Source organism: Pleuronectes platessa, chromosome 11, assembly GCF_947347685.1.
Source record: "Pleuronectes platessa chromosome 11, fPlePla1.1, whole genome shotgun sequence".
NCBI lineage: Eukaryota > Metazoa > Chordata > Actinopteri > Pleuronectiformes > Pleuronectidae > Pleuronectes > Pleuronectes platessa.
Genome location: NC_070636.1, coordinates 8,082,571 through 8,110,372, shown reverse-complemented (window position 1 = coordinate 8,110,372; position 27,802 = coordinate 8,082,571). Strand labels below are relative to the sequence as shown.

Below are 27,802 nucleotides of genomic sequence, written 5' to 3'. Positions count from 1 at the left end.
TTATCCTGTAAAAATAATTGCTTGAATCCTCTCGGTTTCTTCCTGTGTGAGGTCTAGATTATTCATCAATGTGATAAGCTGCTTTTTTGTTTAAATCACGTTTCATAGTTTTTTTAACTGTAATTTGGACGCTCGGAGAGTTTCAAGTCATTGCGAACAGGCGACATCTGCGGTCACCTCAGACGGTGGCTGTCAGGACCCACCCACTCCCAGCGGAACATGGATGCAGGAAGCAGCGGAGCCGGTGTCGGTGAGAATACATCTTTCATTTCTCAGGTGGCGAAGCTGTAACTGTCCCCATGTAACACCCGCTTGGGTAGCTTGTGCAGCGACTCTTCCGGAGCCGGCGGGGATTCACCAGAAGCGGGTGAACTCAGGCGGTTTCCTGCTCGTGAAAGAGGAGTTAGCTAGCTAATCATTAGCTTAGCGGGTTTTTAAACCAGCGTCAATTTTTTTTGATTCTTGACAGCTCCGAGTGAACAAACTGCCGAGGAGCTGCGTGTGCGTTCATATTACAGATATTCTAGATATGTTCCGACTGATATGACACCGCCATGTTGTGCAGTTAGCCTTTAGCTTGACGCTGTCAGAGCCAGAGCTGTGTCAGTGAAAGTGTCCGGATGTTCAGACGGAGGAGACACGCTGAAGTTTCCCATTGGTCAGGAAACATCCAACTGTTTGTTTACACCTGTGTAAAACCTCATGTCCTGCTGGGGTGTATTAAAACAATCACTGGTGATAAAGGCCGTTTCCACCTTCACCAGTCTGAGTCTAACATCAAATCTATCACCTTATATCAAAATGCAGACTTTACCCAGATTTACGATGTTTTATAAGGTGGTTTTAGTGCGGAAGTGGAGGGACAAACTTCATCAGCTACTCTAACGACGAACAGAAATCCTGCAATAACCTCCATGAATGATATTTGTGTGGATACATGAGCAGTGGCAGGTTAAAACATTAAGTCTGCGGATAATACCAACATGATAAAAAAAGTAATGTCTACAGGGAAATACTCACTTCAACATAAGGCTCCGTACAAAAGTTTGAGGCACTTCAACGGGGATGAGCAAATCAATGTATAGATATCAGCTGGAACAGTTAAAATGGAATTTCATCAAGTGTTGGTTAGTGTTGATATTGACGCAGGTCACTCGTGTATGGGAAACACAAATATATAAACATGCACTTTGAGATGTACATCAAGAGGAGACCATTTAGGTCCTTGTTTCAGGCTTTAAAGACATGTTTGAGTTGATAAGCAAATAAACATGATTCTCCCGTGTTTGGGAATTGCTGTACGGAGAAAATGTGACGAGATCACACAGTAAATAATGTAACTCAACAACTCTTCACTTGCCGAAAACAAAAACATAAATCTCATATTTTGTCATTTTTAATTACCTTTCTTGTCTCATTTTGTTGTTATAGCCAACAGTAATATGAAGAATGATAACATGATCATATCTAAATGATTTGATTCTGCTTAAAGTTGAATAGTTTATCTCTCAGTATGGAAACACATCATCTGTCACATACAGACTGACTTGCTTCCCTCAATGTGTTGAGGTTACACCTCTTTTCTACATGTTCATGTCTCACCTCAGTAGCTTTAGGTGATATTTACAAACAGGTCTGAGCTGTTTCTTTGTGTCATTTGCTTCTCCCTCCCATCTTATGTGTCCTACTACTGTTTTTTCAGACACAGGCCTGAGGATGTGGCTTCTGTGGTTCCTGCTGCCATCACTGCTGTCTGCAGTGTCGGGGGGGACAGACTCCAAAGCTGTCACCACCACCCTCACAACCAAATGGGCTGATACTCCTCTGCTCCTGGAGGCCAGGTACAACACTGCACCGCTCTGCAGTACTGTAGCAGCCACATCACATTATGCATTACTTATGACATTACACTTCTCAAGCAGATAATGGATCAATCAATGTCCTGACAGATGGCGAGACTGTCCTCTAAACCAGTGTCAGCCTCTGTCTCTCTGAGCGTTTCATTTTAATCCAAATGTAGCATTTAACACTATGTACAGTACATACAGTGTGTCATATTTACATGCACATCTTATGAAACTGTCACCTTCATCCTCTTCTTCCTCAGCGAGTTCCTGGCAGAGGAGAGCCAAGACATGTTCTGGGACTTTGTTGAGGCCAATCAAAACATAGAAGGAGAGCATGATGGTAAAGTAATACTTCTTCACCCACTCTACACCAGCTTTCACTTTTAGTCTCTGTGCTGTGAGCACATAATTTGTGATGTGTATGCAAACCTCTTGGCAGCAAATGCAGTGTCAATGTTTTGTCCAAACACTTGTGCAAGCAGTAACATGATAAGGAAAACATCTGCAAACTATGTCTTTCTCCTGTTTATTTGTGTCTCTGCCCCTGGTAAAAAGTGGTCAAAATAACAGCATCAACATTTGTCTTCACACAGACACAGATCAGGCCTACTATGACCTGATCTTGAAGAAAGCCAGTGCCTTGCTGAGCCCCGTCCAGATGAAAATGCTGAAGTTTGCCCTCTCTCTGAGAGCCTACTCTGCAACAGTACACTCCTTCCAACAGGTACAAAGACGATGACATAATGGAGACATGCTCATATTCAGGCTCATCTTTTTGATTTGGGTTATTTGCTTTTATGTTATTATGTTTACATACTTTAAATTTCAGTAATTGCATCACTCTCTTCATTGCTGCAGCTCCTCTTTTTGGCTCCTCTCTAAAATGCTCCTGTCTTTTTAAGGCCCTCTTCCACATAAAACCCAGTCTGCTCTGATTGGTCAGCTGGCCCACTCTGTTGTAATTGGTCACCTGCTTCCAGCTTATGCAGGAGGAATTGGCCTCTGCTCTCACCTCACCTGCCTATGTTACAGGGCGTACCAGACTAGCCACTGGGGTTACATTATGCAAATGTTGGACATTGTGATGTTACATTAGAAGTGACAAGGTGCCTCAGAAGCTTTAGGAGCAAAGTTGTCTGTCTGAGAGAAGTGCTTCCTTTACCACTGACTTTGGGCTTTTTAATTTTGCAGAACTTTTACAAAAGATAATATGTCTCCTTTTAATTTTGTTGTTCCAGTCTATTACATGCATGAGAAGCGGTGTCATAATCCTGTAAATGTGTTTCCATGTGTTTCTTCACATTGTTAGATTGCGTCCAACGAGCCTCCTCCGCCTGGCTGCTCAGCTTTTTTCAACATCCATGGAGAGAAGACGTGTGAAGTTGAAAGCTTGGAACAACTTCTGAAAACAGCATCCGAGCGGTAATTAGAGACTCTTTACAATGCAGATCTGATGGTCATATATCAGTCAAATATATTATATGACATTATGAGCGACTTCAATCTCCTCACTCTTTCAGACCAAAGCCATACCTGTTCAAGGGCGACCACAAATACCCAGGATCAAACCCAGATGGCCCTGTCGTCCTCCTCTATGCTGAGTTGGGAGAACCAAATTTCCAGAGGCTTCACCAAATCATATCATCCAAAGCCAGAGAGGGGCTGGTGACCTACGTGTTCCGCCATTACCAGGCTGTAAGTGTCACATTCATAATAACACGATCAGTTTGATGAATGAAAGAGGAATACAAAACACAAAGTGACACACCTACATAAGGACAAAATCATTTCACAAGCTGTTTAACAGCTAATAACATTAACCCATATACAGTACACTTTGTCACATGTACATTTTATACATCACAATATCTTTCTCTGCTGACTGTGTGTAAGTAGCAGGCTTTCAAGAGTAAATAATAAGATTATACCAGACAGACTGAGATTTCTGTTGGGATGATTACTGGATTAATTAAATAGTTGATTGCCAGAAATAGATTTTTTCAAAAAAGTCTGACAATAAATTATTTAATTTCAGAATATTTTGATGGTTTTATTCGCCTTCTATGACAGAAAACTGAATATTTAGAGTTTTTCTGCTTTTGTTCAAACAAAAATAAATTTAGAAACTTAACTATTGTATGTATCAGCCAATTAATTGATCAATCAAGAGAGTAATCAGCAAATTAATAAACATTGGAAATGATTCAGCAAATGAGTTCAGTATGGTCTGACCATTGGAAAACTACATTCCTAAGAATGTAAGTCGCTAGTGTATTTTTCTCATCTGTACATTGCATTTAAAATGCAATTAATTATATACATTGATATAAAGTTATTGATCCCACAATTTAGGCTGTAAATTGTGACATTAGCCTAAATATGGCCAAAGCTGTACTATTAAAACATTAGAAATCCAACGTTTACAATTTTAGGAAACATTTTATCATTATAAGAATAGGGTCCTCTGGTGAAATCCAAGTCATGTAAAATACACAGATGTGGTCGTCACGGCTGTCATACCGCTTTGGCCTAGAGACCCTCAACCCTTCTTTACTACAGTAGAGATGCACGCTTGTTCACAAAATAATTTCATAAAGATATTGGGAAGCCCCCAACTACGTATTTACTGTATTTACCTCTGTGTGAACAAGAGCTAAGATAATGATTTAAAAAACTCTGCAGCTTCTCCAATTTATCAATTTTTCTTCCGTGCAATTATGCTGCATTATTCCCACCATCTGTCTGTGAGGCACAAAGTCCTGGACACAGGAGAGGCTGTAACATTAATCACTGTTTTTGTTCTACTTCTAAGCAAGAGGTCCAATCGGGGGACACTTAGGGGACAACAGCTGGCTGTCTGTGTTTGAAAGCTTGCTTAGTCAGAACCCATATGAGTCTGTAGCTGTTTCTGTTCTAAGTGAGATTCATTTTTACAGCAGAGATGAAGATGAATAGAAAGATGTAAAAATATTACAAGCCACATGGGCAAAAACCTTTTTTAATATGGATTAGAAACATTGTTCAATTTCCCATCAGTGCAGCTTTAGAGAAATGAAGTAGACGGCCTGATTGCTGTCAAACTGACTAAACTCCTGTCAGTGCCCTTTGAATACATTTACACATGCATTTAAGCTCTCGCTGAATACATCCTCAAGTGGAGTGCCAAGGTGCATCCAAGGATACAACACACTAATGTTCGTTACAAGGGTTCAGTTTTCTTCTCATCTTTTTACAATGTTTTCCATTCGCCTCTAGAATCCCAGTGGAAAGAAAGTGTATCTGTCTGGGTACGGAGTGGAGCTGGCAATCAAAAACCAGGAGTACAAGGCAAAGGACGACACACAAGTCCAAGGTTAGCCACGCATACACAAACACATGCTGTTGATAGACACACAGATGCCCATGATTGTGTAGTCCCAGAGGAGTCCTGATGTGAATAATGAGTTAATTGATTGTGTTTGCAGGAACGGGGCTGAATGCTACAATGATGGGAGAGAAGGATCCAGTGGACGAGGTCCAGGGATTCCTATTTGGCAAACTCAAGTGAGTGTTTGTGTGTCATGCCATGATAAAAATTCAAAGCTTGGATTCGCTCCAGGAGCTGCGCCAGGCTCAAACTGGCCAAGATTTTCTTTTCTTCCCTCAAAGCACTGACTATATAACCTTCTATCTCTGAGAAACTAACCCGAAAATAAATCAATCTGTCTGTGAAGACGTGTACTCTCTCTTAATGAGCAATTTGCTACTTAGGCATTTAGCAGACACACTTTAAATCCCTCTGTCTTTTTCTCAACAGGACGCTCTACCCAGAGCTCAAAGAACAGCTGAAGGAGTTGAGGAAACATTTAGTCGAAAGCACAAATGAAATGTCTCCTCTGAAAGTCTGGCAAATGCAAGGTAAACATCTGCCCAGATTTGAATTGCTGTCTTGAATTTTCAGTTTTTCTGTTTCTAACTGTAACATGATTGAATTTGTTTACACTAACAAGCTACACAGGAAGTGTGTGTTGATGCATATTTATATTACATGAAGTCAAATTCCTTAATCGACTGTTGACTGCAGAGCAAAGCAAATATTTTAAATTAGGAGAGCCAAGACCATGACAAGTTAACAAAAATAAACTGCAAAGCCCAGGGATCCTGCACCAAATCTAAACACTTCCTCAACTCACTGTTAACACCTGCAGGAATTATTTCTGTCACTTAAATTCTGAGGAATTGATTTTATGATCCTGTAAATATGCCCTCAGGACTCAGACCGAACACTCTGTCCATTAGTTTCATCGCTTCACCTAACAAAAGATAATTATCTGACGACATGAATCCGATATTCTCGTTCCCATCCAAAAATAATCATTTGTTTCTTGACACAAAGATTTTTTTTCTGTCCTTGAGCAAACTAATGAAAAGAGGCAGAAACATTGTCTCCTTCAGCTGCATTTCAGATTTAATTGTAGCCTTGTTCTTTCCCACCTACCTTGTTTGGTTCTGTTCAAATGAACTCAGTTGCACTTTCCTGTTAGAAAAGGTGTTGCTAAAGCTGTCCTTCAAACTCTTGTGTGGACGAAACAACCAAACTTAAACCGCTTGGAATGATGGCTCTTGTGCCATTTTAAAGCAGACCCATATTTGATCATGGAAGACATTTTGTTTTGAGCATTTATCTGCTGGTCGTGAACAGAGAGCTTTCTTACAAGCAATCTCCAGAAGAACTTATATTTATTCAAGATCAAAAAAATATATTAAGCTTCTCTTCTCCTACATCTATTCTGTGGTTCATAATAACTTCATCTGTTTGTCACTATTCACTCACAGTTTCAGTCTGAGAGGAAAAAATAAACACAGTGTTCAGTTAAATGCTGCTGATATCCTGCCAGTCAACACAATTTGATTTTCCAATGTGGGTTGAAGCAGCATAATGCTCCCACTTGTTGTCACTTTGTAAAACCGCATGATTATAGCTATTGGTTTGTTTGTCAAAGCTCAGTGTGAACTGGCACCAGAGCAGAAGTAAAATCGAAAAATCATATATTTGTGTGGGGTCCTCATCGATTCAACCAAACTAAATATATGAAAACGACATGAAACAGAACGTCAGATCTTTATCTGTATGTGTTTAGCTCTGATTTCTGTTTTGCTGAAACAGATTAAAACATTTTCTTGTAATCAGTCCCCAAAGTCACACTACGTACACTGACAGCTTCAGCTTTTTAATTGACTTATTCCAGTGGGAGAATCTACTTCCCCCTTGATGTTGATTCAGTGGTTTGATTAGTTTCTTTATTTTCCTTATCCAGTGATGATGGAAAATAAAAGGAAATGCATTCAGAGAGATGTTTCACCTTCAGGCTAAAATATTCAGTGTTTTAACAGTGAGATCATTCCATCAGTGAAATGTTTTATGTCTAGTTCTGCAATCAATGACTGGGATCGATCAGTGTCGTCTTAACACACGAGTCATAATGTCAGAGCGGTCTCTGCTGCAACATAAAAGCACTATTGATTAGAGTTGCATCATCTGATGAATCACTGACTCATTTGTATTCACTTTTTGAAATCTGTCCGTTTTGCTTTCGTCACACAAACCTCGAGCTACTCTGTGTTACCGCCCCTGGTTTATATTGGCCTGATACTGCCTGGCTCTTTCGCCTCTGCGATCATTTTCGATTTCCAAATGGCGATATCAAGGGGGTGCAGGCCAGAATGCCTCTGGACACAATGGGCGAGACCTGCAACCTTCTTAGTTCCGCCATTTGTTCTTCTCTGTCCACTTCGTTAAGTACTGTGGCAAAATAGTGGATTCAGCAGATGTCTCCAAATGAGCTGCAGCCGTCTTTCAGCTGTACTCCTCTGTCAGATCAGTTAAATCTGATAAATGGTCCTGATTGGCCAGAGCTGTTTCACGATGTATGGAAATCACTCTGAACAAGAGATGTCCAAACCTGCCTGTTTTTTTCGAGCGAATCCACATGAGCTCACTGATTTGTCGGCAGTTCAGGCTGAGATTATGTGTTTTTGTAAAACACACACACACAGAGACTTATTTCTTTTCACTAGATGCGGCCAGGATGCGAGCATGAGGCGGCTTTGATTGTGTTAAATAAAGGATGTGAGGGGATGAGAGATTGGGGCTAAGCTCGACTGTCTGACTGTCATGTGGGCGTCTGTCTTTATCTTCTACCCCACTGGGGCTCATTATCTCAGTCTGTTTATAAAGACAGGGAGACCTCCAGGGGCTAATAATCACACAGGCTACAACACCATTACAAAGATGCTTGCTGCATTGAAATTATCCCCACTGAAATAATCCGCACTTTTCTCGCCCTTTCCTTGCAAAGAAAAGCTCCCACACAAGATCTGTTATACAACGTTATCACATATAAAGTCACATATTATAACATTCTAGTCTATATTCTTAATCCTGCCTTAAACGCTTCAATGCTTGAAGATGGATTTAATTAATTCGTTAGATGTGAAGACAAGCATGTTAGCGTAAAATGATTTCCTAATTAATACATCAATTGGCTTAACTGATTACTTTTTTTAACCCCGCTAGCAGCGCAGCTCTTGGGATGACGATGTCTCTGAGTCGGTCGATGGAGACTATCCAGCATGAAATTTCTCATCAGGTGGCTTGCCGTGAAATTCTGTGCGTCGAATCCTAATGACTGTGGTGATCTCTTGACTTTTTCCTGTCGAGTGCCACCAGCAGATTCACTTCTGTGCTTTTGGTGAAATGTCTTAACGATTAGACAAATTGCTCCCCCCCCCCCCCTTGACGTTTAAGCGCTCATCAGGTCAAATTAAATTTGACCCAAAATGTATTTTAACACACTTTCCTAATCCTTCTCCTTCTTCGTCTCACTCCCGTCCTCCCCCTTTTTCTTTGACAGATCTTAGTTTCCAGACAGCAGCTCGTATTCTTGCGGCTCCTGCTGTTGAGGCCCTCAGTGTTATGAGAGACCTCAGTCAGAACTTCCCAACCAAAGCCAGGTAAAGAAGAGAAACGCACAAGAAGTAGACAGTGTCTGAAGTTCTGTTTTACACAGATGTTAATTTGTCTGCAGTTTTTTAAATTCAGTCTGTCCTCTTCCCTCCACAGGTCCATCACTAAAACAGTGGTCAACTCCGAGATCCGTAAAGAGATTAGCGAGAATCAGAAGGTACGTGTTTGTTCTTCCATTCATCGCTCACACCTATAACGCTTATAAGTAGGATGTATATCAGTCCAAATAGATATATACTTTCCAAAATCTTTATTATGAATAACTGTAAATACAAAGAAAACACAAATACAGCCAAATCTATGAAACTTGTTAAAGAAATTAAACTATAATATATATTTTAGGTAAAATGTGAACATAAATGCATATTTTGTTATCTACAAACATAAGAGGTGAAAGACTCGTATTGGCCAATCCATAAATTGTTCGGGTCTTATACATACTACATACTACATACAAGAGGCGGTGGTCTAGTGGCAGAAACTTGGACTATGGGCCGAGAAGGTCTCTGGTTCATCTCTGGTTCGACTCCACAGAGAGACAACAAAAGACGAACCTGAATTGATCTGTCCAAAAATCCAAGAGTCTCCCTACCCTGTCTAGTGCCCCTGAGCAAGGCACCTTACTCCCCCAACATCTGCTCCCCGAGCGCCGTACATGGTCGCTCATTGCTCTGTGTGTCCTGCACCAGATGGGTTAAAAGCAGAGATTAAATTTCCCTACCCGCATGAGTGTGCCTTTGCATGTCTGTGCGTGTGTTTGGGACGAATAAATGCATCTTTATACTCGTTTTATTTTTGCTTTATCTGTATATTTAACCATTCCTTTTGTGATTCGTTTTTAATATAATATCGCTCTTTATTGTTACTATTTTGAGCCACTGTTTTCTTCTATAACTGTCCAGTTTTTATCGTGAGATTTTTCTTCTTTTATTCGATAATGTTGGCAGAGAGCTGAAAATAAGGAAGGAAGGGAGAGAGAGGACTATAGTGTCTTAATTCCATCAAATCACCAGGACACCATGTTATTGCCTCGTTGCTTTTGTTTTGTTGACAAAAATGAAATATTGAGCTTGAGGGCAAATGTTGGAGATCATTTACAAAAACTGAGTGTTTTAATGTTTATTTAAATATGCGCATTGGTCTAAAAATGCTCAAATGTTCCTTTCATCCCAGCTGCTCGGCTTCTTCCTCCTCTCTCATCCCGCTCTCGTTTCCCTCTGCAGCGTGCCACTGTTCTTACCTTCCTGCTGACTGTGTTCTCAGTTGTCAGGGATAATTTAGGTTTAGCTGTTTACCTATCCGATCCAATAAAATAGAAAAATAAAGAAAGACAGATCGAGATTATTGCGCACAGCCACAACCACATTCCCTCGGCCCCTCAACCTGCGTCTTCGGGGAAATATCTCAAAATGAGAACTACCCTTCCTGTTTTTGTTTTGCTCCTCTCACCTTTTTATTACGTGATGAATCGTAAACAACGTCGAATTTGAAAAGCATTCAGTTCCTGACAATGTCTATGGGTTTGCCCTGCTAATGGAATCACCCCTTTTTCCTGACGAATGTTTTTTCCCTCCCCCTCTCTCTCTCTCTCCTGCCTCCCCCTTTCTCCTCAAGCTGTGCTCACATTATCTTGGTGCGCAGACAGGAGTTTGGGTGGGTGGTGGGGGTGAGCAGCAAACGTCCTAATTACTGAATCGGTGATTCATTCAGCAGGCGCACTGAGTCCTGCAGCGAGGAAGGATTATTGATTGAAGTAGTTTGGACACTTCCACGCAGACATTTCCCTCTGTTTCCCACACACACACAAACACACACTTGCATCCTCATGCTGTTTAAGTGGGATGAACAATATTTGTGTTAATCATGTCTTGTTGTAATTGCAGCGTCTGGAGTATGATTAATCTGATGTCTTTGTCTTTCTGTAATGAGATTTGACTGCGCCAGAACGACTTTCAGCTTCTCTTTTGCCTCTGCTGACACACACACACACGCAGCCTCTCACAGCCGTTAACAAAAACACACACACACACACTCGATCACGCACTCTTTCTCTAATAATCAGATGTGTTTAGTGTGTGGTTTGATTGCTCTAAACAGACTTGCTTTAGACAGAGCTGTCAGTGCTCATTTGGAGATTTCGACTTAACTCGATTTAGCCTTTTGCTGAATATTGCCTCAAGTTTTACAACATAATTGACGACACAATGGTCAGTTTTGACGTGACGTGCTACACAATGTGACAGTTTGCTCCGCTGAAGTTAAATGGAAAGTTATAGGGTTTGATGTAAACAGGATATGTTGATGTCTCCAAAGTTTTTCAAAGGGACTCTGGGCCTGCAGCCTGGGGATTCAGCTCTGTTCATCAATGGGCTTCACATCGATCTGGACACACAAGACATCTTCAGGTACACACACACACCGACACACAATAAACTGTCTCATTTGTAAGTTACTAAGCTCTGAAAGATCTCATTTGTTCTATTTTCACCACTGATAAACATTTGTGTCACTCTAATCATTTGTAACCTCTATAATCAAACGTTTATATTCAGTCTAGAGCTGCAATGATTAGATAGAAAATCTATTTGCAACTCCTTTAGTAAACAATTAAATGCCAAAATCAGTTTCAAGCTCAAATATAGAATAATTGATTGTCCAATGAATTTACAGGCTAATAATATATTAAAGTGAATATCTATGGGTTTTAGTGTTGGTGAGACAAAATGAGACCTTGGGTTCATCTGTGATCAATACTTTTCACAATGCTGATTATTATTTTATAGACAATATGATTGAATAATCTGCAGATAAATCTCTAATGACAATTATCCCATTGATCGATCAATATTTAAATAAGTTGCTGATTAATTTTACATTAACTTATACATTAACTAATATTTAACATGGTTAGTTGTTTGAGCTCTGAAATAATTTTTACTACAGGCACTATAATCTAATTTGAAACCAGATTAGTATATATTTCAATTTACATCAGAGTTTCTTTAATATTAAAAATCCTAAATTAGTTTTTATATGAAAAATGGAAATCAGTTCAGTCGCACACAATCTGCTTTAACAGTCATGCCGGTAGTTTCCAGCTCTTACTCACACCGACTGTAGAGCATCAAACACTGACTGACCTCTGTGTGCTCTCACCTGCAGTGTGTTTGAGATGCTGCGCAGTGAAGCGAGGGTGATGGAGGGTCTGCGCTCGCTGCACATCGAGACGCTCTACATCCACGACATACTGAAGCTCAACGTTCAGCCGTCCGACTCGGACTATGCTGTGGATATCCGTGCCCCGGCCATCAGTGTAAGAAATCAAGTGTTCAGCCATCAAAGCCTCCTCTTACAGATAATAACCCTCTGTCCTGCTGAAAGACAACTGACCTTTTCTGACCTTTAGATATTACTTTGATTTATAAATTAGTCAATCCACAAATGGACTATTAACGATTCAATTTTTGGACAAACTATTTTTCAAGAAGTGAACTTGAGGCCAGGAAACTTGGGAAGGAACAAAAACTGTATTGATTAATTAAAGAAGAATTTAAGAATCATAAGCAGACAGTGAAGTTTTTAGATTTTCAGCCCACTGCTGTCAAAAGTATTTTCTTGTTGTCACTGATCTGCTCTTGAGCTCAGGCTGCCATTCCCTCCTCAATTCCCTCTTCTCTCTCTTCAGTGGATTAACAACCTGGAGACCGACCACAGGTACAGCTCGTGGCCCTACAACGTCCAGGAGCTGCTCAGACCCACATTTCCCGGAGTCATCAGACAGATCCGCAAGAACTTTCACAATCTGGTACGTCCGCGCCTGATAAATCCCCCCTCTGTGAATTAAAACGGGTCTAAATCTTTGAGAGATGTACCAGCGTGTGTGTTTGTGTTGCAGGTGATTATTCTGGAACCCACCCACGAGAGTTCTGCTGAGCTGCTGAGTGTTGCAGAGATGTTTTATGCGAACAACATTCCACTTAGGTTTGTACTTGCATCGTCCAGGAACTTATTAAAATACATTCTTTATGCTCGGATTGGAAGTTGTATGTATTTTCTGGTGAATATTTCAATAAAACTGCAACATAATTTATTTTTTATTGCAACACAGTTACTGCAAAAACATCAAAATATAAAAAAAATATAATAAGAGCTGCAGCATCAGTCTGCTGGAAGCGACTGTGTAGTTAAAAGTTAAGATCTATTTAAATTTCAGAGTTTGTCAGGCAGGTTCAGAGACCTTTGATACTTCTCTGCATGAAGCATCTTTGGGTGGTCGGGTTGTTTGAATACTGATGCAGCAGACGTCTCACACTCTGAATTTAAGCTGTTCAATACGTATGAGAGGTTGTTTTGGAAGCTTATATGCTCTCTGCTTGTGTTTTAGGATCGGATTAGTGTTCGTGGTGTCAGATGAAGATGACATCGATGGGATGCAGGATGCGGGCGTGGCGCTGGTGCGTGCGTACAACTACATCAAAGATGAAGTGGATAGTCAGAGCGCGTTCGAAGCTGTCCTTTCGGTGAGTCGGCCTTTAACCATCCTTGATTAGAGCATTACAAGCATCCGGTTGTTTTCCTTTATTGTCCTCTTTTAACAAATCAATTATACCCTCTTCTTCTTCCTCCTCCTCCTTCTCCCTGTCAGATGTTTAACCACGTGCCCATCGGTGGACGGCTGAGTGTTGGGGATGTGGTGAAGGTGCTGGAGAAGAAGTTCCCCTACGTGGAGGTCAGCAGCGTCCTGGGAGCCGACTCCAGCTACGACAGCAACAGGAAGGTGAGTCGGGTTTAATGTGGCGTCACTGTGCACTGGATGCTACAGTCATTTTGTAGGCATCATCAGTCAAAGCTGACATTGGTGCATTTTCATTATTAAAAGTAAAAGGCGTCTAACTCTCAACAAGAAAGGGAATAAATGTATTTTCTGAAATGGATCTTTTCAAAATGAAAGTCATGAGTAATGAGATTACAATTTAGACAGACATTAAATTATATGCAAGAGTGAACAAGTATGTATTAGTTTTAAAAAACGGTTTAAAACAGAGTTGGACAGAGATGTTTATTCCATGTTGGTGTATTTTCTTGAGCCCAACTGATTTATCGGATGGTCCATGAAAATTAGCCGATATGAGCTTCTTACAGACATATGGACATCTGCTGTGTGTTTTTTTTCTCTGTTAAAAATGTATATATTTACTTGTATTTATGTCTTCTTTTTATTTATAGTTATTAAAGTTAATTGTTAGACTTTAAAGTACAGAGCCTCAATTGTCGTCCTTTTAGAATCGTCTTAAGGTTTTTATAACAACATCTTAGGAATCACTGCCAAATTTCTTTCAAAGTACATGTCCCCAGCTGTATTTTTGAGATGGTAAAAAACTCATAATTAAAGCTCATACCTCTGATTGTCTCCTATCAGGACGGCCGGGCGTACTACAAGCAGACTGGAGTGGGCCCGTTGCCTGTGGTCATGTACAACGGTGTACCTTACCAGCGTGAACAGCTGGACCCCGACGAACTGGAGACAGTCACCATGCAAAAGATCCTGGAGACAACCTCGTTCTACCAGAGAGCCGTCTACTTGGTCAGTCAGCACACGCACACGCACCCACACACACACTTTGATATACAGTCACTGTGAGACAGTCAGATTTTATGATCCGTATTGTTTTATTGTGGTTTAATAAAAAAAAGATAGTCATTAAAGATGTTTTTATTTGATGTTCGTTTTATTTCTCTTCGAAGCAAAATCTATTTTTATTGCCGATGAGTCGAAATCAAAAAATAACTAATTGCATAAACGCCTCTGCAGACTTGTGTTTGATGAGCGTTTGATTCACTTTGCATAAATGCTGTAATACATTGAGTTCTTTGTGGAGATTCCCGATGTGCTCATATAAACGTACAGTCTATGAAAAACTGTTTCCTTCATCATCCTTCAAGTAACTGAAGATCAATTCTAACTGTGCTTATTTTTAACAACAACAACAAAAGGCTTAATCTCATCAGATAAGTCCCACACTCACCAGTGGTTTATTTGCTTCTGCCGGCACTGATAAAACATTCAGGGTATTTATTTGTGTTGTTTTATAATTACCTTGCTCAATTACAAATTCTGATTTAAATAAAACAAAAGAATTGAAAGAACAATAGCAGAAGAACTCAGGTAATTTTTTTTCTTTTTTAAACAGAGCTGTTGGAAACAAATGGTGCATTTTTTGTGAGTGCACTGTCAAGGACTGTTGTGATGAAATGGATCGTCTTTCAGGCAGGATCTTTGTGAGCAGCTCCATCTGTCATTCCCTTCGTTGTAATGTTGTTCCAGCTCTCAAATGAGCCAACTCCTTAAATTGGTTCTTTCAAAGGTGTTCGAAGGCATTCAAGAACCGCGGACCGTTTTTTTAATTTGGTTTTAATACTAGTGTTGGTGCTGAACACAGTGTTAGTCATCACTCTTGTTTTCTACCTTTTAATGTTTAATCCAAACTTGTCGGTGGAAAACTTTCCAGTCGATACGCGAGCATCAGTAACCGGCGGTGGAAAAGCTATTAAATCTTGAAAGGGATTTCTTGGCTGTGACTGTGGGGATGAAAAGGCCGGCGAACAATGACCTCCTGCAGGAACATCAGTAACATAACAATGTGCGCTGTAAATTTGTCTTTCAACCTCATGAGTCTGTTTGTTTGTATCGCAGGGTGAACTGGCCACAGATCACGACGTGGTGGACTACATCATGAACCAGGCCAACGTTGTCCCTCGCATCAACCCCAGAGTGCTGTCCACCAGCAGGACACACTTGGACCTTTCTGATACCAGTAAGTCCACAGTGGGGATGTAGAGGAATAAGGAAACAGTATCTGAAAAACAAACTAGAGAGGCATCTGTAGAGCACACACCTCCGCCCAGGGCCAACAGACCCCTTATATGAACCACATTTCAATCGGCTAGATCCAGATTTTGTTCTTGGATCGGCACCAAATTGCACCCACTCACCCGGCTCTGCTCCAGATCTTAATGGGTTCTTTCTTGGCTGATATCCCATCCTTCCACTAAGTTTCATGGAAATCTGTTTAGTCATTTTTGTGTAATCCTGCTGACAATCAAACAAAAGCAGGGGGGTTGAAAGCCTGTTGTGTTACAAGTGCTATTTCAACATTGAAGCCTGACTCTTTTAAGACTTGTGTATGAAAAAGTCCACAGAGCTGTTTTAAGCTTCAAATTTTTTAGGTAATGAATTATTTATTTTCATCTGAGTCTTCTCTCTGCAGTTTTTATCATTCACATTTGCTCTATCTCCATTTTCTCTTCTTCTTTTTGTTGCAGATAACTTCTTCGTAGACGATTATGCCCGTTTCTCGACTCTGGACGTTAAGCAGAAGAGCACCGCTGTGGCCAACAGCCTGAATTACATGACTAAGAAAGGTATGAGTGGGCAGTCGAGTCTTGTCTCGTGTGATATCCTGTCACATACAAACAACAGCTGAATGAAAGGGGATGTTTGTGGAGTTTTCTAGTGGAGATAACTTTGTCGTGTTTGAGCCCAAACTTTCCTCATGTGTTCTCCTTCTGTCCTCTCCTTCTCCTCTTCTTATTCATGGGTTTTATAAATGTCCCTGCATCAGGGATGACCTCCACCAACAGGCATGGTAATCACCCTTTTCCTCCGTGTTATTTCCTCTCCTCCTCACTTGCTTTTTTTTTCCTGTTTTCTGTGAAAAACATTGCTGGCACTGTTTAAGACGTGTTTGTGAATCCACCACCCTCATTGCTCCATCTGTGTTGAGGACATAAAGGACTAATTCACGCATGCAGTGATTGTGTATTAAGGTCTGAAGTAAAACTACTATAAAAAAAACACTCTTTATTGAGTTCTAACGCTGTTTTTTACATCTTTCCGAAGGAGAGCATGAGCGTTTATTAGGCGTCACTTCTCGTAGCTGCATGAAGAATGAAATGATAAAAGTGTGATTGGATGTTTAAAATTTAATTAAAAGGTTCCGAAAGAGAAGCAAGATTTGGAGTGGAATAAGATTACATCTACTTTTTACAGATGATTTTGTTTCAAAGCTTATTTTCCCTTAAGATGATGTGTTTCTCTGGCACAGCCTCACCTCAGTAACGTCTCCTGACGACCACCTCTCTTCCTCTTCTTTGGTTTTCAGATGATGGCTACATCCGTCCTGTGACCTTCTGGGTGGTGGGAGACTTCGACAAACCCTCGGGTCGACAGCTCCTTTATGATGCCATCAGACACATGGTACAAAATAACAACTATTCTTTTGGACTTCAAAACATTGACTCCTGTGATAATTGATTCAGAAAAAACTTTCTTTTAAAAGCCAGAAGTCAAAATAAATGACATTTGACTTTAAATTTGATATATGGATCAAATCAATCCAGAAATATTAGTATATAAACATTTCTTCATCATCTTAAAACTGAATGATACACGTTATCATGACCATATAACATCTAACAGAAAAAAGCTAACATGATTAAAGTTCACTCATTTCCTCTGTCCCTGATGAATTATGTAAGATTATCTCTTGTGCTGTTTTACCTTCTCACCTGATGCATAACAGAAAACCAGCAACAACGTCCGACTGGGAATGATCAACAACCCATCGGTGGCTCTGTCTACCGAGACGAGCCACGTGGCCCGAGCCATCTGGGCCGCCATGCAGACGCAATCTGCCAACAACGCCAAGAACTTCATCACCAAGATGGCCAAAGAGGAGACGGCCACCGCCCTGCAGACGGGCGTGGACGTCGGAGAATTCGCTGTCGGGGTGAGATTCACTGGATCATGACTCACAATTATTGTGTTTCCTTCTGTTGTTTTGAATCCTTGTGACTTTCCATCTGATCAACTCCCTACAAGTTAACTGTTTGTTTCTTCAGGGAATGGATCTGTCGTTGTTCAAGAGTGCGTACGACAGTGAGAAGTTTGACTTCCTGCTGTCCCACGCTGCTTACTGTCGAGATGTCCTCAAACTGAAGAAGGGGCAGAGAGCAGTCATCAGCAACGGAAGAGTGAGGAAACTTTAAACCTGCACGAAAACCGGAAGAAATCATCCACAAATAAATAAAAAAATGTATTAAATACCTCTGTTTCATGCTTACAGATCATTGGTCCACTGGAGGAAGACGAGGTGTTCAACCAGGACGACTTCCTGCTTTTGGAGAGCATCATCCTGAAGACGTCTGGAGAGCGAATCAAAAGCAAAGTCGAGCAGTTTGGAGTTGAGGAGGACAGGTATTTTAATTCAGTTTCACAAGTTTAGATTCTCTCAGGCTCCTTCAGGAAAATCCCAATATAATTGTGTTGAGTTTTGTGAGTTAACACCGGTTTTCTTCTCAGGGCCAGCGACCTCGTGATGAAGGTCGACGCTCTGCTCTCCTCTCAGCCCAAGGGAGAAGCCCGGGTCGAGTATGACTTTGCTGACGACCGCTACAGGTACAGTTTTCAAACTTGCACATCATTTTACACAAGCAGGTTCTTAAATGTCCTCAGAGAGTCTGTGCAGTGAAAAGTCTGTTTTCCTCCAGGGTGATATTTTTTATTCTTTTGAATATTTAGAGAAATACGAAATCCATTTTCACATTAAAATTGATTTGAAATACTAAATGAAGTGTTAAAGCCAATGTGTCCTCTGCAGACCGAGAGAAAAAGTGGAAAAAATAAATAGTGGTTACTTCACTTTATCATTTATTTGCAGTGCTGTGAAGATTCGCCCTAAAGAGGGAGAAGTGTACTTCGATGTTGTTGCCGTCGTGGATCCAGCCACGAGGGACGCACAGAAGCTCGCTCCTCTCCTGCTGGTAGGATGACTGTGTGAATTATCCATTTTCTCCTGATCAATCCAGCTGATTCATTTGTCCTCTGACCTTGTGTTCATATTATCCTCCCCTCTCGACACCTCCAGGTTCTGAAGCAGCTGGTAAACGTCAACTTGCGGGTTTTCATGAACTGTCAATCCAAACTGTCGGAAATGCCGCTGAAGAGGTGAGGACGCAAACGTCACCAGGACACTCACCCCAAATGTCCAGGGCATTGGTTTTATAAGTCATTTAAAACTGGCCATTAAGTGTATTTCTTTTTATTTCCTTATTCTACGAGAGCTTATAATAAAACATATCTTTAATCATTATTGTAAACTAAGTCTCAATTAATACAATACAAATAAGGTTATTTTTTGTTCTGAAAAAACTTTGACATTTAACATTATTTCTTTATTATTGTAAATCCATCTGAACTTTAGATTTAATAGATTTATAAGATTTATAATTTTAGTTATCTCTTGTAGCAGGAAACATCAAATGAAGATGTTTATGGACATTTATATCATTTTAAAATAATTTGGAAATACAAACTCAGCAGCTTTGACGGTTTTATCAATAGCACTTTTATTAGAGTGGTAATAATGATAAGTTCTTATATACTGAATCTATCTAATCTGAAAAAGACACAAAGACTCCTGCACCTGCACTGAAGGTAGAAGTACTTTTTCTTTGTGTATTAAGTGTTTTGCTTGTGTTCTGTTCCAGTATCTACCGTTACGTGCTGGAGCCGGAGGTGACGTTTCAGAGCGACAGCAGTTACTCCCCCGGCCCCATGGCCAGGTTCCTGGACATGCCTCAGTCTCCACTCTTCACCCTGAACATCAACACCCCCGACAGCTGGATGGTCGAGTCGGTGCACACACGATACGACCTGGACAACATCTACCTGGAGGAGGTAGATGCAGGTTCAAATGAACCTGGACCTGTTTTTAAATCTTTCCAAGTCATTTCACTGGATTTATTTTAATTCTATTTGTTTAAAAGACCAGGAAACTATTTAAGGAGAAGACGGGGAGGGTTTGGTCATTTTTCTTCTTGACAAGGCTTTTTTTCCTCTTTCCTTTGCATTAAACAAGCTTAAAGAAATGTTACTTTATCATATTATTTCATCTTTTAAGGTTTGTGAAGTTCCTAGTTATATAAACCTGATATTAAACTCTATCTGTAATAATTTAAAAAAGTGATTTCTATTATCTCGGCTTCGTCTTCTGTTGAGTTTTAATCATACTTCTGAGATTTCTTCCTTTTTTATTATGTTGCTAAGATTTATCTTGTTTTTCTTTTCCACTTTATGAAATCATAAAGCTTTAGTCTCAAATGCAAAGTGATAAAAGAAAACTGCATCTGCTGAAGTTTTTTTTTCCTCTTGTCTTGAAACTTCATGTAAACTCAGGAACCATTTGTCCATGTGTGTCTGTAAATCCATTGGCGTTACTTGTCCCACAGGTGGAGAACATCGTGGCAGCAGAGTACGAGCTGGAGCACCTCCTGTTGGAAGGCCATTGTTTCGACGTCAGCTCCGGTCAGCCGCCGCGGGGGCTGCAGTTCACCCTGGGAACCGCCTCTGAACCCGTCATCATGGACACGATTGTCATGGCGAACCTGGTGAGTTCCAAGTTGTGGTTGTTTTTGCACCTCGGAGCTGAAAAGATGTTGAAGTTGCCGAAACAGAAAAACATTGGCAACGTATTCTATTGTTAAGCTGTAGTGTTTCTCAGTGATTTGTATGATTATAAATAGTTTATTCTTCATTATTTTTTAGTATTTCTTTCTTTTCCTTTCTTCACAAACCCTGAACGCCCCTCGCTCTGCTCTGTAGGGCTACTTTCAGCTCAAGGCCAACCCGGGCGCCTGGATCCTGAAGATGAGGAAAGGACGCTCCGACGACATCTACAAGATTTACAGGTGAGAGCTGAGAATCGTCTGCATCGTGTCAGAAAGAGTCTGAGACTGGTCCCATCAGTTTTTAAATTCAGCTCATGGCCTCACTCTTGGATTTACACATCTGTTGTAAACCTTCTGTTAGAATGTAATTTTTATTTTTTTCTTATCCTTTCCATCTTCGCGTTTGCAGCCACGACGGCACCGACTCCCCGGCCGACTCAGACGACATCATAGTCGTGCTGAACAACTTCAAGAGCAGGATCATTAAAGTCAAGGTCGGTTCACCTCTGATGAAATGACGCCTGTCTGGCACCACAGCGAGTGACAGGAGGCCTATAGACGCCCTTCATCACATTCAGATGATTTCATTTTTATCCCCAAATAAATAAAAAAACAAATCCAGGACAGTGAAGACATTTTAAGTCTCCACAATCTCTAAGCTCATACATTTTAATGTGTAGAAGAGACTCCAGTGTGTTGAGCCCTTTACATAACAGCAGAACATATATATTAGGTGCATAAATTACACGGGTAAAATTACACATCACGTATCATCGCTTTGCTCTTTTATTTTTGCATTTTTTATGTCGTATATAACGAGGAACAAATCTGACTCATTTGGAAATTTAGTGAACGGGGAAATATATTATTCAAAATGAGCTAAATAATAAATAAAGAACAAATATATGCAGGAGTCTAAATATAAACGTAAAGTCCCAGTTCTGTGGTTTCAGGAAACGATTTTACTTATTTTCTGTCACTCAATTTTCTGTTAATATGTGTAGAATATTTATTATGATTAGATCCTCTAACGTTGCTGTTTACCACTTTGGATTTTTGACTCTATCACTGAGAATTGCTAAAACTTTCAAATACAACTCGATGAACTTTAAAATGTGGTTCTTATAAATTATTAGTATGATACAGAATCATGTGGGTGGATCTGTATAAAGTGTTTACGACGACAAAGATCACACAAAGTAAGCGAATTTCAAACGAGTCTGGTTTTTTTCATCCTTGTTTACTCAAAGTTAACCTGTTTCTCCAGTGAACAACATATCCATATAAATGTTGTTAAAGCAACAGTCACTCCATACTAAAAGAGAAAAGACCAGAATGTCTCAGTCCACCAGGACCCAACAGCCTCCTTCAGAAATCACTGTTAAATTCACTAGATCCACATTTGGATCTGAACCAAATCTCACATCACTCATTTCTATTTATTCTACAATGAAAACTCAAAACAACTGTGACAAAGAAATCTTTAACTTATAAATAAACCGGATGACTTTCCCTAAAAGTGTTTCTATTGGTTGTTTCACTCATCAATTTTGAAATGTACTTGTCGATCAGGTCCAGAAGAAACCAGACAAGTTCAATGAGGAGCTGCTCAGCGACGGGACCGAGGAGAACGAAGCTGGCTTCTGGAAATCTCTGACCAGGTACAACCAAAATCTAAAGATGTCTGATGATTTTATCTTTTATTTTGAAATGTGTAAACGGTCATATAACCTGTTTTTATCTTGTCTTTTGTCTCTCAGAGGTTTTACAGGCGGAGGAAAGATGGAGGAGCCGAAGGTGGAGAAAGACGACGTGATCAACATCTTCTCCGTGGCCTCGGGGCATCTGTACGAGAGGTTCCTCAGGTCAGTGTCCGACACAGAGAAGACGACTGTCACATCAACACGGAGACCATCCATTGGTTCTGTTAAGTTTTCCAAGCTCTGTTGTCATTCGTCCTTTTTTATTCCTTTTAACTTTTCAGGATCATGATGTTGTCGGTTCTGAAAAACACCAAAACTCCCGTCAAGTTCTGGTTCCTCAAGAACTACCTGTCCCCCACGTTCAAGGTATTTCCTTTTTTCCACGGTTGTTATTTTAGAAAATCGTCTGGAACCTCATTGTTGATTTGTAGATCTTTTTGTGATGGAGGCAGATTTCTCTTTTCAAACACTTGTTCTGAAAATCGAGAAGAAATGTGCCGCAGTGCTGAGAGTTTTTATACTCGGCTAGAAGTACATATCCACAAACCAAATCCTTAGGGCTCTTACTTTTCATTGTTGTTTCTGTAATTAAGCATCAACCTGCAAATTAGACAATCTGCTTCCTGTTTACATGCACACGCCCAGTGTGTGAGAATGGTCACAATTTGAGCTCAATACAAAAAAAGTCATGATGTGAAAACGCTGGAAGCTCTAATTGGCTGAAAATGCATAAAACATGTACAAGTGTAGTAAACACACTGACAGCCGTGTTTTTGTCTCGCAGGAGTTCATCCCCGACATGGCAAAGGAGTATGGTTTCCAGTACGAGCTGGTGCAGTACAAGTGGCCGCGCTGGTTACACCAACAGACGGAGAAGCAGCGGATCATCTGGGGTTACAAGATCCTGTTCCTGGACGTGTTGTTTCCTCTCGCTGTCGACAAGATCCTGTTTGTGGACGCTGACCAGGCTCGTACCAACACTGCTGCTGAAATATTCTAACAGTTTACACATTGACAATAAGCTGGTGATTCAAATGGGAAACATTTAGAAATCGTTTTCTTTAATGTTCCCCAAGGTTTTGACATTTTATAGCAAATTTTGTTATTATTCACTTGTTTTAATGATCTTATTCTGATATGAACAATCTGACAGTAAGAATTGTTCTACATTTTAAATAATGAATGAGTAGAAAAGAAAGAAGCAACTTTTTTAATCTAACAATAATGTTTTGTTTCAATTTTTTTTTTTTATCGAATATGAAGATGAGCTTTTTCTTCTTCATGTTCTCTGATTGTTTTAACCACGGCCGCTTTTTGTACTTAAACCAGTAATTTAAAGACATGATCTTTGGAACTATGAACATGCGATTTATAATAATCAATATTCTGTCACTTTATAGACCAACATTTGATAAATGAACACATATTTTCTTGTGTATCCTCGTGTGTTAACGGCTCGTGCTCTCGTGCAGATTGTTCGTGCGGACCTGAAGGATCTGCGTGACTTCGACCTGGAGGGAGCTCCGTACGGCTACACCCCGTTCTGTGAGAGCCGGAGAGAGATGGACGGCTACCGCTTCTGGAAGTCGGGCTACTGGGCGAGTCACCTGGCCGGCCGCAGATATCACATCAGGTAGGAACACACAGCGGGAGCTCCAACACATCCTAACACTCATCTCAGCCTCTGTGTTAACAGCACTCTAAGTCTGTCGCCCTCACACACACACTGTGAGCATCTTTTTCAATCCATTTTTCATACTTTCATGCATCTTTGATTTGTCCCTGTGTGTCATCCCGCTCAGCGCCCTGTACGTGGTCGACCTGAAGAAATTCAGGAAAATAGCGGCAGGAGATCGACTCCGAGGACAGTACCAGGGGCTCAGCCAAGACCCCAACAGCCTCTCCAACCTGGACCAGGTCTGTCTTCTCATTGGCTCGCTGTATTTTTCGCAGTGAGAAGTGAAGCAAGGATCTGGGTCTTACACTGAGGTCAAAAGGTCTTTTATGTAGAGATGTTCTGTTTCCATCTTAAGAAAATGCCTCCAATTCTGTTGAATAGTCAAGGTTGTGCATCGGTTAATACGCAATTGTTTGCCTACAAACACTAGAGCCCTGATGTCCTTCAACACAAACCCTGATTGTAACAACACAACAGATAAAAACATAAAGGCAGCAGATTGAGACGCCGCTGAGTGGGAAGTGTTCGTAAAGCAGACGCCTCTTCTCATGCTTATAAACTATAATGCTGAAGATTCACTTTGAGGCGTTTGAAGAAGCTGTTAAATCTTCTGTGTAGAACTAATCTTAGTCTCGGCCTCTGGTCTGACTGTGGATTGTTTTTTCAGGATCTGCCCAACAACATGATCCACCAGGTTCCTATCAAGTCTCTCCCTCAGGAGTGGCTGTGGTGTGAGACCTGGTGTGACGACAGCACCAAGAAGAGCGCCAAGACGATAGACCTGGTAAGAAAAGCTTGTGTGTGTCGGTGTCAGGAAGAAACGCACAAAAAGTACAAGTTAATAAGAATTGTCAGAAGTGTAATGTCTCTGAACAGCCACTAGAGGGAAGCAAATAGTTAGGGAATAATGACTTATTTTAGAATCATGTGTGTTTATGATTTAACACAATTCTATTAACATATGTTTATTTTCTTTTATAATTTTTTTTTATATTTATTATTTATTTGATTATTTGTAATAGAGAATCACATTTAAAAAAAAAAAGTCATGATGAAAAAATGTCATTAAGGGCTGGAATTTGGATAAATAGTGTTTGACACTTTTGCAAATGTTCAATAGAGTAAGATGTATTTTCAATATAATTCATAAAAACAGCTTATTTTCTCTGCCTTAACTGAAACCCTGAAATCTGCAATCTGCAATGCTTTCTTAATTAAAATAAATTAAATAATCAGGTATTATTAAATTGTTGGTACTGGATTAATGTGTCTCCTAATTATTGCCACTTAGTCGTGTCCCTGCAGGATTATATTACTGTCAACACACACACACACACAAGAAATATACAAATACAGCATAAAATACTTGAAACAGATGCTAAACGCACAATTATCTCCATCGACAGCAGCTCAGTCTAAAGAGTTTATAAAATGTCTCTCTAGTGGGAAACGAGCTGTAGATTAGAGGAGGTGGAAACTCTGACTACACGATGCTTCCTGTTCTCATCACCTGTCGACAGAATTAGATGAAGGAGCATGAAGAGTGTTGGAATGGTTCCATTCTTCTCCATCACAGCTGATTGTTTGATCTGCTCCTTCCTGGTTTCAGTGTAACAACCCCAGGACCAAGGAGCCCAAGCTGCAGGCTGCGGTGAGGATCGTGGCCGAGTGGAGCGACTACGACCAAGAGATTAAACGTCTGCAGACCAAAGTCCAGGGAGGAAGAATCCACCAAGCAAAGCAGCAGGACACAGGTACACAGCACACACACAGACACACACAGGTTTAATTAACAGATCAGTGTTTGTGTGCAAAGTGCATAAATAAAGTTCTTTTCTCTTCCTTTGTCAGACGCTCACACGGAGCTGTGAGGATGCAGCTGTGATGAGGCGGTGAACTGGACTCTGTTTAAAGAGTCTGCTTCATGAAGAGAAGCTCCTCCCACACCGGCTGCCGACACTCTGACCACAGACGGAGCTCGACGGTTTAAACGTTTGTTTGTTTGTTTGTTTGTTTGTTATTTTATCATGTGAGAAGGGGGTTTTCAGTGGTCGGGTTCCAGAGGTGTTTCTGTATGCGAGTGTGCAAGTGGTGAGAATGTGAGTCCTTTGTCTTTCCTTCTTCTTTTCCCTGTGGTAGACGTCAGTTTGTAAGTTTGCACTGATTTGGATTGTGAATGTGGTCGAAGCACAAAAAACGACGTGAACGCTGAATCTCACGGCCGGTGGATTCTGAGTTTCTGACAAACCAAACATCTGGTGGTGGGAATGATCTCTGCTCACTCACTGGGTTAGAACACAGCTGCTGAGCCGTCCTCTGGATTTTTAAATGGTACAGGTAGTTTATAACTCAGCTTATAGTGTTCTTACAAAGGTCCGGGAAATATGATTTTATAGTTTTTCCAAAGCCGTAATACGATGAGATTTTTCGTAATTAACCTTCAAAATAATGCAAAACAAGAAAGTTTCTGTGCAGTGATTTATGATTAAAGAACAATCGACTGACCTTCAGGCTCCAGAACTTGATCACAGGTGGATCCACTCACCTGAAGTTTGGGGGGTTATTCGGTGTCAATCTGAAACTCGAACATCACTTTAAAGTTCTGTGAATGTAATTTCAGAAATGATCTGTGAAGCTGTTTGTTTTCTTTCTTTCCTCATCATCGTTTTATTCGGCAGGAAAGTCAACAACATCCTCAGCAGACATGATTGAGGAGTTTCTCGTGGAATATTAATGTCTCTGTAAATCTCAGGGAAGCATGATTGGGTTCTAACATTTAGAAGAAAAGGGAGCGTTTGTTATCGGGTGGAGTTTATGGTTCTGTTAGAGGAGCCGTGATCTTTGAGTTTGGTCGAAAAATTATGATTCTGTTTCTTGGTGATATTTCATCCTGTTTTGGCTGCTTGATCCTTTTATTAAGTAAAAGTCCCAAATAAAGACTTGTTCCAGTGTAGTTCCACTGTTTTGTGTCTGTTTTCATGTTTTTACTGAGTTCTTCTCTCATGACAGCCGTGGTGCAGACATCCCAGAGAGTTCAGAAATCAGAGTACCACACCTGAACCATGTTTTAACATTTAGTTCTACTTTGTTGTCAGCAAGTAGAGAAGGTGAAATGGACAAAAGTAAATTGCTGAATTATCGGCTGAAAGTCTAAGCTAAAATTAATTGATAATAGATTACTAGATTACATTTTCGGCTAAGGATTTCAATGGTAACTTAAAGTACACCTATTTAGCACATGTAGTACTAAAAGTAAATAATACATCAGCCAGGAATAAAAAAATTAATTAGCTGGATAAAAAGATGAGTAAGTTAAAATACCGGAGGAAACGGATAGTTATCTAAAAGGGAATTGATATATATTCAAATTGTTTGCTAAATGTAATGTATAGAAATATAAGATTGCTACAAGCAGTAAACAAAACAAAGTAATTATCTTCATTTGATGGAAAGAAAGTGAGAATGATTTGCTAAAACATGAAGGATAAAAACATTGCATTGGTTAAAGGTAGAAAGTTGAATTGTCAAACAAACCTCGGCTCAGAAGAGCCTGCCAGCGTCAAGGTTTCAGACTTTTATTGTGATCCATTTGAAAAAAATGTTTTACAAAAGGTAACATTCAATTTTTTACACCAATTCTTTAAAAAAATCACTTAAAATAAGGTTTTGATACATCAAATTGCGTTAACTAGGTAATGGCTTCTATAAACAATGTGAAAATAAGATAATATACATGTAAATGAATGCTACAAACAGAGGAAGGGATTACATCAAATAAAATAAAAGAGACACACAGAAAATGGCATGATTGTTTTCCTTTTGAGTGACATCTGGTATCCAACTGGAATGTTCGATGGCAATATCGCCCCCTACAGGGCTTCATGATTTGATGCAACCGTTTCTCAGTTTCCTTCACGTGGCGACACTGGTACATGTTCTCCTCCGGTGGCCACGTGCAGGGGGCGATGACATGAACGAGCCCTGCAGGAAGTCAGAGGTGACCACCCCGCCCGTCACGACCTTTGATCCCCGCCGTGTGGCTTTGATCCAGACGACACCC

The 27,802-nt window shown here is 40.3% G+C and overlaps 1 protein-coding gene across 2 annotated transcripts; it reads left to right on the top strand.

The window, feature by feature from the left end:
• The first annotated feature begins 183 nt into the window (after positions 1–183).
• Positions 184–26,695, top strand: uggt1 (UDP-glucose glycoprotein glucosyltransferase 1). Of its 2 annotated transcripts, XM_053434389.1 has the most exons (40): positions 184–250; positions 1,703–1,841; positions 2,108–2,187; positions 2,441–2,571; positions 3,157–3,269; positions 3,368–3,542; positions 5,103–5,199; positions 5,312–5,390; positions 5,644–5,744; positions 8,741–8,840; positions 8,950–9,010; positions 11,167–11,258; positions 12,016–12,166; positions 12,539–12,658; positions 12,749–12,834; positions 13,238–13,373; positions 13,499–13,630; positions 14,273–14,437; positions 15,548–15,668; positions 16,177–16,275; positions 17,016–17,110; positions 17,436–17,642; positions 17,755–17,886; positions 17,979–18,109; positions 18,215–18,310; positions 18,573–18,675; positions 18,780–18,859; positions 19,402–19,591; positions 20,143–20,301; positions 20,516–20,601; positions 20,771–20,855; positions 21,934–22,022; positions 22,122–22,226; positions 22,346–22,430; positions 22,849–23,031; positions 23,537–23,697; positions 23,867–23,981; positions 24,410–24,526; positions 25,352–25,496; positions 25,594–26,695. In XM_053434389.1, exons 1-40 carry the CDS (start codon positions 220–222, stop codon positions 25,611–25,613), a joined length of 4,593 nt encoding a protein of 1,530 aa, XP_053290364.1. In that variant the 5' UTR covers positions 184–219; the 3' UTR covers positions 25,614–26,695. The 2 variants fall into 2 exon arrangements, with proteins under 2 accessions (XP_053290364.1, XP_053290363.1); XM_053434388.1 differs by having other exon boundaries at positions 21,934–22,226.
• The last annotated feature ends 1,107 nt before the right edge of the window (positions 26,696–27,802 follow it).